The 13778-nt window shown below is 37.6% G+C and overlaps 1 protein-coding gene across 7 annotated transcripts in view; it reads right to left on the reverse strand.

Annotated features, from left to right (window-relative positions):
- Window positions 1–951: 951 nt before the first annotated feature.
- The window catches only part of LOC122526140 (blood vessel epicardial substance-like), a 46452-nt gene continuing 33625 nt past the window's right edge, over window positions 952–13778 (reverse strand). For all 7 annotated transcript variants that reach the window (XM_043649347.1, XM_043649342.1, XM_043649343.1 and 4 more), the window contains 5 exons: window positions 8245–8587; window positions 7403–7800; window positions 6631–7052; window positions 5716–5981; window positions 952–3857 (listed from right to left, as the gene is read on the reverse strand). In XM_043649347.1, the coding sequence (XP_043505282.1) occupies window positions 3834–3857; window positions 5716–5981; window positions 6631–7052; window positions 7403–7800; window positions 8245–8574 (1440 nt within the window). In that variant the 5' untranslated portion in view covers window positions 8575–8587 and the 3' untranslated portion in view covers window positions 952–3833. The remainder of the gene's footprint in view (window positions 3858–5715; window positions 5982–6630; window positions 7053–7402; window positions 7801–8244; window positions 8588–13778) is intronic.

A 13778-nucleotide genomic window follows, 5' to 3' on the forward strand; every position in this document is an offset into this window, starting at 1 on the left:
TTTCTTTTTTTTTTTAATTCTACACGGGGTTTTTTTTTAAATGCTATTGTTTATAATATGGAAAACGAATAAAGATCATTTCGAACAATTACATCTACTTGTCTACGAAAACGCAAAATGTTGCTGACTACTAGGCACGTCGATCGGAAACCAAATAACGAATAGTTTGTACTTCGTTTTAAATATTATAATGGAACCAACAATCGTAAAATGATTAATTATATAAAGATGCTCGTATATAAATATCATTGCGACTCGATATAATATATGCATGTATGTATGTATATATATACGATTGCTAGAATATATACGGCCGTTAATCCAAATCGAAAGCAAAATATTTGTCGTCAGAATATAAATTTAAAACCATTGATCTACGGTAAGGATTCTTACTACGCGATTAGAAATGAAATTTACGCTACGATTTCTTAACATTTTTCTTGAAAATAATGAAATACAAAATGATAAAATAGCATCGTTAAATTTTTATAATCGTTTGAACTTATAATTTATATTTCATTTGAATTGAAGAAAAAAAAAGAAAAAAAGAAAACAAGAAAGAGAAAGAAAGGATAATATTTTTCCTCTTTAACAAAGTTTCTTCGTGTTCACATTTTTCTTCTATGACGAAACGTAAAGTGTTAAGAACTCGTAAGAATGATCGTTGTTATCCAAAAAATGCGATGTTTTACACATGTTTCATAACGTCAGGCAAAATCTATCAGGTACAAAACATATTTTCCGACGTGTAAGATCCTTGCTCCGGTTTCTTTGTCTTTTTTTTTTGTTTTTTTTTTGTTTTTTAATTTTTTTAAATAATTATCATAATTATTAATTAAATTATCACACACGCACGCTCATTTGATCGACTCGCAAGCGTACTCTACAAACTTTTTTATTTTTATTTTATTTTATTATTATTTTCTTTGTCTTTTTTTATTTTCATTTAAATTCTCATCAGTTTATTTCCTCTCATCGACATAATTAAACTCACTCACAGTATACACACACACACACACACACATACAGACTCACACACACGCACACGACACGCACATACACACGCTCGCATGCACGCACACGTTTCTGCCCATATTTCTTTAATCATATTTTTTTTTCATTTACCTATCACTGTGTGCCATCACTTTTTGTCAACGCGTCGTTACTTATTTTCACTTTTCCTTTTAGGGTTTCTTTTTTTTTTATTACATTTTTCAAAATTTAATGTTTCTTTTGTTTAAATCGTTTGTGCGTCTTTATTATATATTTTTTTTTTCTAGATCTTCTTCGGGCTGGCTCTCACACGCGGGGGGATTATATAAACATAGAAACATACAAACACACATGTTTTCTTAATTTGTTTCGTCGTCTTTGTCGTCGTCCTTCGTATTATTTATTTCCTTCGTCGTTACCACCACCACCACCACCACCACCACCACCTCCTCCTCCTCCTCCTCCTCCTTTTCCTCTTCCTCTTCCTCGTTTTTATTTTTGTTGCATATTCCTCTTCTTTACATACACATGTGTAGATCTATTTACTTTAGCACGCCTACCCTTTCTTCTTCCGTTCACTTCAAATTCTGTATTTTAAACGATAAACCATTTTACGTCCCATCATCGAATATTCCACTCGCAAATGAACTATTTTTATACAATTTTGTTTTGTCGATTTTATTATATATTTTTTTTCTTTTCCCTTAGGTTTTTTTTCGAAGCACTTTATTGCAGATATATTTTTTTTCTTTTCTTTTTGTTTTTTTTTTAATCATTATTATTCATTTTTTTCTTTTTAAACAAAGCACTTATTGCGTTAGATTCTGGATAAACTCTCACACTTCAAATGTTCTCTCTCGTGTATTCATTTTTGTCCGTGGAAGTTAGTTTCGTGTAACGCGGAACGTGATTTTTTTCTTTTCTAAAGCGTTATATGGAGAGAGTCTGGCGTTAATGGCGATGGAGTGAGTGGTGGGAAGGTGATTATGATCCATGGTGTATATTGAATAAGTGCAAGCATCGGTGTTCGTTCGTGATCAGAGATCTTCGTGTTGCGTCGAGTGGAACTTTGTTTTTTTTTTTTTCATTTGTTTGTTTTTGCGCACCTATTCCACGATCGATACGGCTTGGACACGTCGATGAAAAACTCGGAGGAAGACTAATGATTTTCTTTATTTCCTTTTCTTTTTTCTTCTTTATTTCACCAGAAATAGAGAGAGAGAGAGAGAGAGAGAGAGAGAAAGAGAGACAGAAAGAGAATTAACGATTAGCATCAACGATACTTCTTTAATCGTAAATTTATCAAAAGAAATCGAGTAAACGCACGAAAGGAAATAAAGAAAAACAGTCTGACCAAAAAGAACGTGTTTAATGTTACATCTAATGCACATGCAACGTTCGAGCAACGTTAGATGTCAAACGAAAAATCACAGAACGAATAACACGAATATTCGTATAGGAATGAATTTTAAAAAATAAATCTTATTTATATTTGATAAATGAATTAGTAAAATAACTATAAAGGAATACGCGTTGAAAATCTATAGGAACGTGTGTCGTCTATTGATCATGGAAAGAGACACGGAAGAGGAATAAAACGCGCGCATGTGTGTGCAACACGTTTTTAGGCAATTCAGGTGTTAAAATGATTGATTTTGGAAAACCCTCGCGCGCATGATGCATTATTTTTCTCGAACGCTTTTACGATACGAAGACCATCGTACTAAAATGGTAAGATCGATGTCGCTGAGAGAGAATTACAGTTTCAACAGGTATATTCAACATAATCGATTTTTCGCTATACCCTCTTGAAATACTTAAGAATTATATCCGTTATTATAATCACAGTCGATGTGTTGATGTATTGTAATAAACGGAGTATCTATCCACGTCGAAGATATTACGCGAAAATATACTCCGATCTCTTCTTTCAACCTCTTTTCTCTTCATTTTTTCCCCTCTCTATCTCTCTCTATCTCTCTCTCTCTCTTTTCAACTTTCCTCACATTTTCCAAAAAGGAAGAGAGAGAGAGAGAGAAAGAGAGACGTATAAATAGAGATTCCTCGAAAAATTAGGAAGGACGTTCTTCGGTGAAGGTAAAAAAGCTTTCCCATTTCCTCCCTCCCTTTTCCCCGGCCCACCCCGCCCCGCCGGTTTTACCACGTTTCGTCCTTCGACTCCCTTCTAGTCCGACCTCGATGCATTCACGCTCTCGCGGATCCTCTCTTTTTAACTTCTTTTATTTTTGTATTTTATTTTTTATTCCTTATAGCGAGTTAAAGTTCATTTCGTTCGTTTTTCTTGGCTGTACATGCAGCACCTGTATATGTGTCGACGTGTTTGTATATGTATATGTGTGTATGTGTGTGTGTATAAGGCTCGTAACACTCGCGATATTTATGAAAAAGTCTGAGGAAGGAGTCCGAGCGAGTGCAAATATTCTTTTTTTATTTATTTTTTTTTTTAAAGGAGCCTGGCAGACCCAGAAGGAGCTTCGTCGAATTATTTTTTCTTTTTAGAACCACAGTGTCGTCTCTTCGACGTCCGGATCATCCTGATAAGTCCGTATAGATATCGAAGAGGAGGCGGAGGGGCCAGGGGTGGGGACTCGAAGTTCAGCCAATAGGCCTCCTCTTCTTTTTCCTCCATCGCGCGTCTTCTCGGCTGAACGTCGCCACCAAAAACGACGGCTTGGGGGTGAATCTTCCAGCAATGAGAATCCCTTTTTGAATTTGACTTGCTTCTTAAGATTCTCGAGACCTCGACGGGGCTAGGCAAAACGTAACGGAGACAGCGAAAGAAGCGGTACGCTGGCTGGGCCCTCCCCGTCGAGCGACCGTCATACAGGTGTTTCGAACGTCACCTGAAAATCATAACTCTTTTAATGTCTTCATTTATTGTATGATAATTAGTAATTGTTTATTAGAGTCGTATGGAAAATTTCTATTTAATAATGGGTGCCCAAAATATGTTTTAAGCATATAACAATTTTTCTGATCCCAATTTTAATCTGTAATTTGAAATACTCATACACCTCTAGGTATGGTATATTATTTACTACGTAAATTATGTGTTGCAAGATTCATCTATGTTGTTTTCAAGATTTTTTTCTTGATTTGATTGAGTACTTTAATTTTTTAACAATAGTTATCGATAATTTGTCGGATTAGTTGACATGATTGTTATTAGGAAGTCTAACGAATTTTATGTTTATCATTAATATCGGAAGTCTGATTAAAAGATCTCTTAAAAACTCGGAAAAACTCATTACACCGATACGATTGTAGAATTATCTCGAAAAAGTATGAATTATCCATCCCAACAAAGGTGATCCTAATTCCTTATAATATATATTCGTTCTTTGTATAATTAATGATAAGATAACGAAAGTCCGACGAGTGACATTATTTTATCTGGGAACGTGCTTAACTTAACACCTGTATTACGTTATCGCAGCGCTATTTCTGTGTATTTTCTTCTGCGTGCAGAGTAAAACCGGCATGCAATTTTCGCGTTTACCTTTCCTAACACTTATCGTACTCATTCCCATATTTCGTGTCGAACTCAAAGTACTCCTCTGACGGGAGGTAATAAGACATCAAAAATTTTACGAGCTTACGAATCTTTTCCTTATTTTCATAGTTTACTAAAACGTTCATTAGTTTTTCCTTTTATTATAATTGCTGCAAAATTATAGATCGTTATCGCGAGTTAATTATGATTAAAAGATCATTTTCACCATCGAAAATTTGCTCGTTGTACTGAAATTATTCGAAATTATTTCGAGACAACGTTGAGATTAACTTTCTATGGCTCGTGATAAACTGAATAATCTTTTTTTTCTTTTTTTTTTGTTGACTTCTATTCACAATGACAGCTGTTTCATTCGCGCGTGGGCAACAGTTGGAAGGTACTTCGTTATCCTATCTTTTCTACGAGTTTTGTTGGCCCGAAAAAAATTCTTCTTAGTATGGCTATCGAAAGCAGCTCCAGTGTACTAACTCAATATCAAGTCACTTTTCTGGCTCGCGAACGAACGATAATTGAGTTTTTGCGTTGCTACATTCTCGAATGAAGTTTTTCTCCTCTCCGATGTGAGTTATGCACGGCTAACACGATAGAGCTTTCTTGCAACCTCCTTTCGAAATATTTTCTTGTCACAGACGTATCGAGAACACACGAAACGAGAAATCTGCCTTTTCCTCGCGGAGTACTCACGGTTAAATTATCGCCGAATAAATCCTCGCGAAAATAAGGGAACGTTTTGCCAAAGTAATACGTTTCTTTTTTTATCTTTTTTTTTTTCCTTATTCTCTGTGCTTTTTTTCGTCCGGAGAATTCGTAGAAACGTGAAAGCACTTAATTACGGTAATGTCCTTACGTGAAACTAATTCTCATTCGATTTTACGACATTAAGATACATAGTGTAATTAATCTCTTAGAAAAAAGTTCGAATATTTCCGAGAATACACGATTAACGTACATTACATTGCTCAATTTATTATACCCCCGTTTTGGAAACTCCATTAATCGTTTAAATTACTTTAACATTACTTTTAAAACGATCGAATTAAATTTATATTTACAATTTGTATAATCGATCCGACGAAAATAAAACGTCGACGAAAAAGTATCATTATTTTAATTTAATTTAAAATTTTTGTCGTTTAATATTTTGTTGAATATCAGCTTCGTTCGTTCGTTCGACGAACTGAACTTACCTCCCTCGTGCCCTTTTTCGAACGCTTCCTATCGAGCTTCGGTGTTTGAGGTAGCAAGGTGTAATCGCCACCCGCACCACCACTACGTTGCCGAGTCAGTGGCGGATGTGAAATGAGTGGCGCCCGCCGTGGTGGCGAGAATTGAACACCTTGCGGCAGTAACGAATACCCGAGGTTTTGGCCCTGGGTGAAGGGCGAAGTCGGTGGAAAATGATTCGCCACCACAGGCGCCCAATACTGATGAGAGTATCGGGCCGGTGAACTTCCTGAGGAAAAAACCAATAATCCCATGCGTCAATTTTCCCGAGAGAGAAAAGTGTCATCAAAGTGCAACTATTTTCTAAACGTATTAACTATGCGAATAGTAATTTATTTTTGACGCGTTAGTTTCTTCTTCTTCATATTCTTCATCTTCTTATTTATTTTAATAAATTCTAACATTATACTCAAACATTGATAAAACGTATCAATCGTAATTCGAATAGATGTTAAAAAGAAAAGTACAAAAATAATCGTGAACCCATCACTAGCAATGCGTTGTTTATATAATACCATGGACCCATCATCGGAAGGATAGCAAATAGAACTGACAATCTAGGAAACTGGAGCGAGAAAGCGTTCCCAGTTTATGTACACGTTATGATAGATCTCTGGTATTTAGTTCATTACAGAAGTTTGGAGACCTACACGGGATTGTTGTCTCGCAAACCTTCGCTCGTATATTGTGCTGATGCGAGTCTTTCGTAATTGCCAATATTAACGGTACGCTATCTATTTCGTAACTTTAGAAAATCAATTGTTTAAGTAAATACGAGTATAACGAATTGGATAAAGTAAACGTTGATCTAAGTTTTTCTAAGTATTACCGATTCTTATTAAATGAGGTGAATATAATATTATTGGAAAAGTTCTTACTGTCGCTACGCGGATTACTATGCCTCCTTTGCGCCTTCCACGTGGTCGAGCGAACTCTTCCGGCAGTTTCTGTGTTTACGGCGTCTACGCTAAGACTTCTGGCGACGCCTCTGTAAGGATTCGACGTGGTGTTCTCACTGACCGTGGAGACGTCAGCGAGTTGCTCGTTAAGGGCGTATAACTTGGACGTAATGTCCTTACCGATGAGGGTGTTGAGAACGATTTTTAGCAACGGCCTATGCCTTAATACCCTCAGCAACTTTAGCCTAGTCCAACAGATGTAAGTGCTGGATTCCTCGGCTCGTATCGTTACCTGGAAGACGTCATCGATGTTTTCGTGCGTGGCCTCCCATTCGGGCGAATCGACGAATTGATAAGCTCTGACATGGTGCAGGTGTGTACCGTCGCACGTCACGTTCAGCCTGAAACCCAGACAGTTGTTTTTTCCCCCTTCACGCACGGCCTATAAATCTAACTTTCTTACAAATAAAGAAAAAAAAAAAAGGAAAAACTTGACCACAGTACGAGTTTAGTTACCGTGCCTAATGTTTTATACTCTTAATGATAAGGGAAACTCTTTTAAACGATGTTACGTAGCATGAAAAGGGGAAACACACTTTGAAATACTTCTTTCTAACACGCAACAACGTCATTAAATGGTGACGTGTGTTATCGATAAGAATATAAACGAGATCTTTTCTCCGTTATGAAAAGAAGAACAAAATACAAAGTGATTTATTCTGTACAATATTGTTTAGATTAAATTACTCACTGTCCACGCAAGAGTATTGATAGCCTTTCGTCCGCGGGCGTGATCCCTTCGGTCGCGTATGTTTGACCAGGATCCAATTTGAGTATCCTCGCTTCTTTGGCCAATTCTTGAAAGTGCTTTTTGCTGACCTTGTAAGGCTTGAAGAGCTTTAGGTACAGCTCCGCGAGCTCCGGGCTGAGAGCAGGCGGTAAAAATCGACAAGCTAGTATCAAGGAGTGTATGCCGTTTAAAAGCCCGAGGATGAGATTCCAAAGCATGGCGTCGAGAGCACATATGGTGATACCGGCCCACAACGCAGCCAGCATGAATCCGGCCGTTAGAAAGGTACGAAGGGCCAAGACGGAGGCCTTAAACGAACGCGGCACCAGAAAGGCCACCATGTAAAATATATTCGCTGCCTGGAAAGAGAACACGTAAGATTAACTTTTACGAATTCGAAGAAACCGATTTAGATTAACTGCCAACTTTACTGTTTGCCGAAAAGTTTCGACGAGAAACGAACAAAGTTAGGAAGAAAAGTTCCAACGAATTCATCTTAGATCGACGACAAGGATTCGTTATCGTTTAAATTTCAAATCGCCGATCGTCTTATTGCGAACATAATTTCTTAACGGAATACGATTGAATATACATATATCTACGATATCGTAAATAAATCTAAACGAAGATATAATTATATAGAATATTAGCAAAATTAACAGAGATCTTGTTACATTCGACGTGACCCATCCAACCAAAAGCTTTCACGTGCTAACAGGGATACCAATATACGTGTAAAACTTAAGATCTTATCTTCATTCGAAGAATGTAAAAGGAAAAGCATCACCAAGAGATGAACTGACCTGGAAGAGCTTGTGTTGGGCTGCCTCCCACTCGTCACAGTAGCCACCGGGTATCAATACGGTGGCGTTTAACCTCTCGGTCACGTTATCAGCAACCTCGGTACCGTTCCACACGTCCACCCAAAGTCCTGTGTAATTCAGCTCATCCAAAGAGTACCCGGCGAAATTCGCGAGGTCGCTGTAATTGAAGGTATAGCCCTCAGTCGAGTAGGTCGTTGACGTGGGGTTGCTGAAAGGCGTCGTCGTCGTGTTCGACAAAAGGCTGCTCGCAGTCGAGGGAGCATCGCTCGTATTCGCCATTTTTCGTCGCGAGCGCGTGGTACGGGCCATCACCCTTCTCCCCCTAAAACAGAAACATACCACGTTTCGCCACGATACTTTCGATCGATCTTCTATCTCTCTCTCTCTCTCTTTTTACCCTGTTTATTTTATTTCTTATTTGGATCCTGCTCATTTCCCTTCCCTTTATTCATTTAATCACGCTATAACCTTGGATAAGGTTCATCAGTGTCTTCGTTATCCCTTCTCCTAAGTAAAGTTCTTTAAAAGATCGTCAATCTTTATGGGTGTTGGGTTCTTACACTTGTGTATTACGGTTTTCGTTATCCTTCCCCTTGTTTCTTCTCGACAAAAATATAAACTTGGATGATTCTTCTCGTCAAGGATCTCGTTAAAAAATTGTTTGCATTTCGATATGATCACTCGGTACCACGAATACGAAAGAATCGTGAAGTTTTTAAGTAGAAAGAAATGGCTCCGAGCGTCACATTGTTTTCTAATTTTAGACCGAACCATTCGCGGTGGTTTCTGTTTTAAGCTAAGCTCATGGGTTACCAAACTTGACAGTGGGCGTTGCGAATAAATATTCACGAGCGAGCCCATCGACGTACGTTTGTCTAGACGCAATTTATTTTCTATACATTTGCCGAGAGTAACCTAACCGCCTCGTCCATTAATCCATTTCTTTGAACAACAACGCAGTCGGGACAAAATTTATCATAGGTAGAAAAGAAGATGAGTCAGCGAGCTTTTCCCTCCCACCATTGTACACGACTAAATTATCGCCTTTGGATATCGACGAATTCTAAAATTACATTTATGGAATAAATCGGATTTCTGCTGAACATTTTCGTGATTCTAGAACGTTAGACGATGGATTGGTAAATATAACCAAACGCGAATTAGGATTGATCCATCGACGAATATTATCTTCTATTTTCGAACTGCGATTGAAAAAGATCTTCCAAATTACGCCTTCCAAAGGGGCCTCTGATATATTTTAGATTACGAAGTAATACTGAAGTGTTATTCTCGTTAATATCGACATTTCTAGAAACGAATGAACATCGAATAGATTACCGATTCGTCGAAGAAGATTTTAAAAGAGAGGAGGAAGGGATTGGAAATGTTTAGGGTAGGCGATCCATCACCCAAAAACGTCCGATGACGTGCTCTCATTTTTTACCGAGACGTAGTATCATCGTTCGCTTTTCATTCCAATTGAAAAATATATATGATCCTTCGTTTCTTGAATGTCTCATTTATAACCGGATGAATCGTTCTTGATGATATTTTGTCTAGACTTGTCGCATTGACATTGAAAAGTCATGACGATGCTGCTATCGTATCTCCAACGACGAGGGGGTCAGCTCAGCTTATTTTCCATTAAAATTGAATATTTGACGTTATTTAATAAGACGTAAAAAGAAAAAGGAAGAAAGTGAAAAAAAAGAGCGAGAAGGGTAAAGACGACTTTTTTCCGAAGGGAAAAAAGTAATCAAGAGATTCGAACGTTCTCGCGATTCTTTCACAACTCGTAATTCACTTCGCTCTTTCAGCCGCGTTATTTCCTTTTTGCGGTTGAATATACAAAAGCGAAGCTGACTTTCGATTAAATTTAAAAAAAAAAAGAAAAAATAAAAGAGAAGAAGAAGGGAGAAGTGGAAGGGAAAAAAAATTGAAAAGGAGAAGAAGGGTGGGGGGATGGGAAATGTCCGATAGCAAGGGATTTAACTGAATTCGTTCGAACCGTGTCCCCCAACCGTTGAAACACGCTCGATGAAAAAGTTAGCGAAAAAGTAAGGTAAAAAGTTGTACTACCTGGAAATTCATCGGGCCTTTTAAGAACTAGCAGTTGTAGAGTTGTGGAAAATTTAAATGCTTGCAATTTCGAATAAAATTCTTTTACCGTGTACCACGGTTGTATATACCTATATATAGGATCGATGAGCTAGAGCTCCCTTTGAAGGTACACGTAGTACCACTCAAGGAATTAATATAACCCGACCGATTTTCAAATTCCTGCACTTTTCTTGGTGAATTTCGCGCGTACACACGAAACCCTTTTCGTAACAAGATCCTGAGCTCTCGAGGAAGGTCTTCCTTTGAAGACTCAGAGTGTTCAAAGATGATGACTTGCAAATTGGTGCGAAGGAAAGTGGTAGTAGACGAGAAGGAAGGACTCCTTAACGACTTGAAAGGTGAACAAAGATGAGAATATCGAGAAAGATCGTATGGTTACTATCTTTTTCTATGAAAAAGATGAAAAAAAAAGAAAAAATACGAGAGAAAAGTAAAGAAAAGAATTCGTAGTAATAGTCGTATGCAAATCAGGCTATAGCGGTCAAAGTATAAGACGTTTGATGCATACAAGTATTCATGAAAGTTGGAACACTTTATTGCGCTCCATTTGCTTATGTCACGTTCCTCGTAAAATGTTTGCCGCGTCATTACTTCCGGTAATCTTGGCTCAATCAGCGCGGATTGTTAAACGGTCTGGCTGTCTTGGTGAACGTATGGCAAAAAAAAAAAGAAAAAAAAAAAAAGAAACCAAACATCTTCAAACCTATCATCTAAATATATTTGATCGATTTTTATACAAAATAAATCAACAGATTTGAAATTGTTTATTACTACTTAAAGAATTATATCGAATAATAATGTGTACGAAGTTAAGAAAATTGTAGAATCCTTTTTTTTTCTTTTTTTTTTTTTTTCGTTACTTTTGACATCGAAGAAGTTTCTTCGACAGTTTATAACGCAGAAGAAGCACCGAATAAATGTCTTGGACGTCGAGTTTCTTGAAACGTCTGAACCCAACACGCGAAAGGAAAGATATGTGGCTGTGCTTTTACTTTTAAAGAGTTCCCCGATCGAAACTGTTTCAACTTTTACGCTCGTCTACGGTGTTCTCCAAACAACTCGGTCTCGATCGAAAAGTTTTAGATCCGGTGAACAGATGGAAGGAAGATTCTCGATGAAGCGGATCGGTATTCCTCAAATGCTGGCCTACTTTATCACGGTTTTCTCTCTCTCTCTCTCTCTGTTTATGTGTCTTCTTTCTCTTTTTAACTGTATATATTTTCGTTGTTATATCGACTAAAGAATTAGGACAAGCCGGTAAATTTTTTGTTGTGTTCCTTCTTTCACTGGTTATATGGAAGAACCAAGACTCGGACAAAGCGCGTTAGATGAAACAGAATGGAACGTAAATCTCGAACGGTCGAGGCGCTTAACGATTTTTCAGCAGGGAACGTTTCCACATTCTTCACACTTGACTGCCACCCAGTGAACCGTCCAATTTGGAGGCCGCTGTTACCAGATGCTCCGATTCTTTCGTCCATAACAAGGAAGGAAGAAAATAAGAAAAAGAAGAAAGAAGGAAGGAAGGAAGGAAGGAAATAAAGAAAGACGAAAGGAAAGAAATAAAAACGCTCTCGACGCTAAACTCAGAAGAAAGTTACTTTCCTTAATATTTAACTTCCTCGATTAACATCTTTTCTAGAAGTGTATACTCGTGTACAAAAGATTTTACGAGAGAGAGAGAGAAAGAGAGAGAGAAACGGAAGAAAAATATCCGTAGAAACAATACTGTTCGTCGTTCCAATTCCCACGAATTCTTTTATCCGCATGAAAGTTTCACCTGGTCATTTCGTCCTCCATGGAAAATACGCTTTTTATTTACGTGAAAATAACATCCGAATCTAGAGCGTATGTATAGGTGTATGTACGTGAATATGTATATGTATGTATGCGTTTGTGCAATGTCCGACACGTCGAGTGTCGAGAAATAAAATAGAAACAACTGGAAGAACGAAAGAGAGAGAGAGAGAGAGAGAGATAGAGAGTTAGACAGAGAAAGGCAATAAATAAATTGGCGTTAAATTTTCGCTCGTTTCTCTCCTGGGAGAAATGGCGGCTGTGTAAAACCCCTTTTGCTTTTTAAATCCCATCACTGTTTCACGTGGGTCGAAACGATTGTGTAAATAAAGTCAAGGATTTCTACGGTCTCTCATCGAGAGGCTACGATCTAAATGGTAGCGTAAATTTAGATGCAAATGTCCGAAGGTACGAATACGGGCTACGAGGACGCGAAGGCCAACCATAATCGCACATCACGAATCCCTACGAAAATTCGATATCCAGGCTCGAAGTTTGAGCCAACCGAAAGCTTTATATGCGCTAAGGCATTAAACCCTTCTAACTCAGTTCGATGAGTACTAAGAAGAAACTTCTCTGACTGGCAGGGTTGAGAGAAGAGTAAACGATAGGAAACCGGAAGCATTCGGAAAATTAACTCGCAGGAATCAACAGCGGATTCCTTGGTATTCATGTTGATCGATGTAACAATTGCTGAAGTAACTATCTCATGTTGACTTCAAACTTTCCTAGTGTTTGCAGAATATACCAAAAGAAAGAAAGAAAAAAAAAAGAAAAACAACTCGTTCATCTACAAATTGAAAATTCATGTATGAAAAAAGGCTTTTATAATAATAATATCATACCTTGAGATAATATTTGAAATGAATTGTGAAATAACGTTTAAAAATGAAACAAGAAAGTCCACTTCGATCCATTAACTTGCGTACACAAGTTCATATCTCAGATCTTTGCTGAGTCGATTGAATCGAATTATAGTACGCTTAATTTAAAACCTAACAGTATTATATATGACTGTTCGTCTACCGTGACCCTATCATCCGTATATCTCTTAATATAAAAGCATAACGTACAAATAAGATTTTCGAAGTAGACAAATTTGTCGCATTCGTCCGAGTTACTTTTTCGACTAGAAATTCTTCCAGACTTATTCCAGATGGAAATACCCAATCAAATTGCTCGCATAAGTCTACGTCCAGATGTGTATATCCATTTATACATATATATATATATATATATAGTGTAGAATAGAAAATGTTACAATTTACATAAACGAATACATAGAAACATACAAATGGTTGGATGTATTCGAGCGTGATACGAGGATGGTCGCTCGAGTGACGAGCAGTAAAGAAGGGGAAAAAGGAAAAAGCGATGCTGGAAGACGATAAAGGAGAGTAAGAGAAATGGCAAACTGGAACGAATGCATTGCATTTGCATTAAATCTTCATTCGGGCTGACTGGAAAACACGGACGTCCCATAAGACACGTATACAGATATAATACCTTCGTTCGGTTGCATGATACACCAACGGGTAGGAGTGCTTTTGGTGGAATGAAACTCTCGTTCGCTCAATTTCAAGGAATAATTTCGC

Source organism: Polistes fuscatus, unplaced genomic scaffold (assembly GCF_010416935.1).
Source record: "Polistes fuscatus isolate 324 unplaced genomic scaffold, CU_Pfus_HIC Scaffold10, whole genome shotgun sequence".
Taxonomy (NCBI): Eukaryota; Metazoa; Arthropoda; class Insecta; order Hymenoptera; family Vespidae; genus Polistes; species Polistes fuscatus.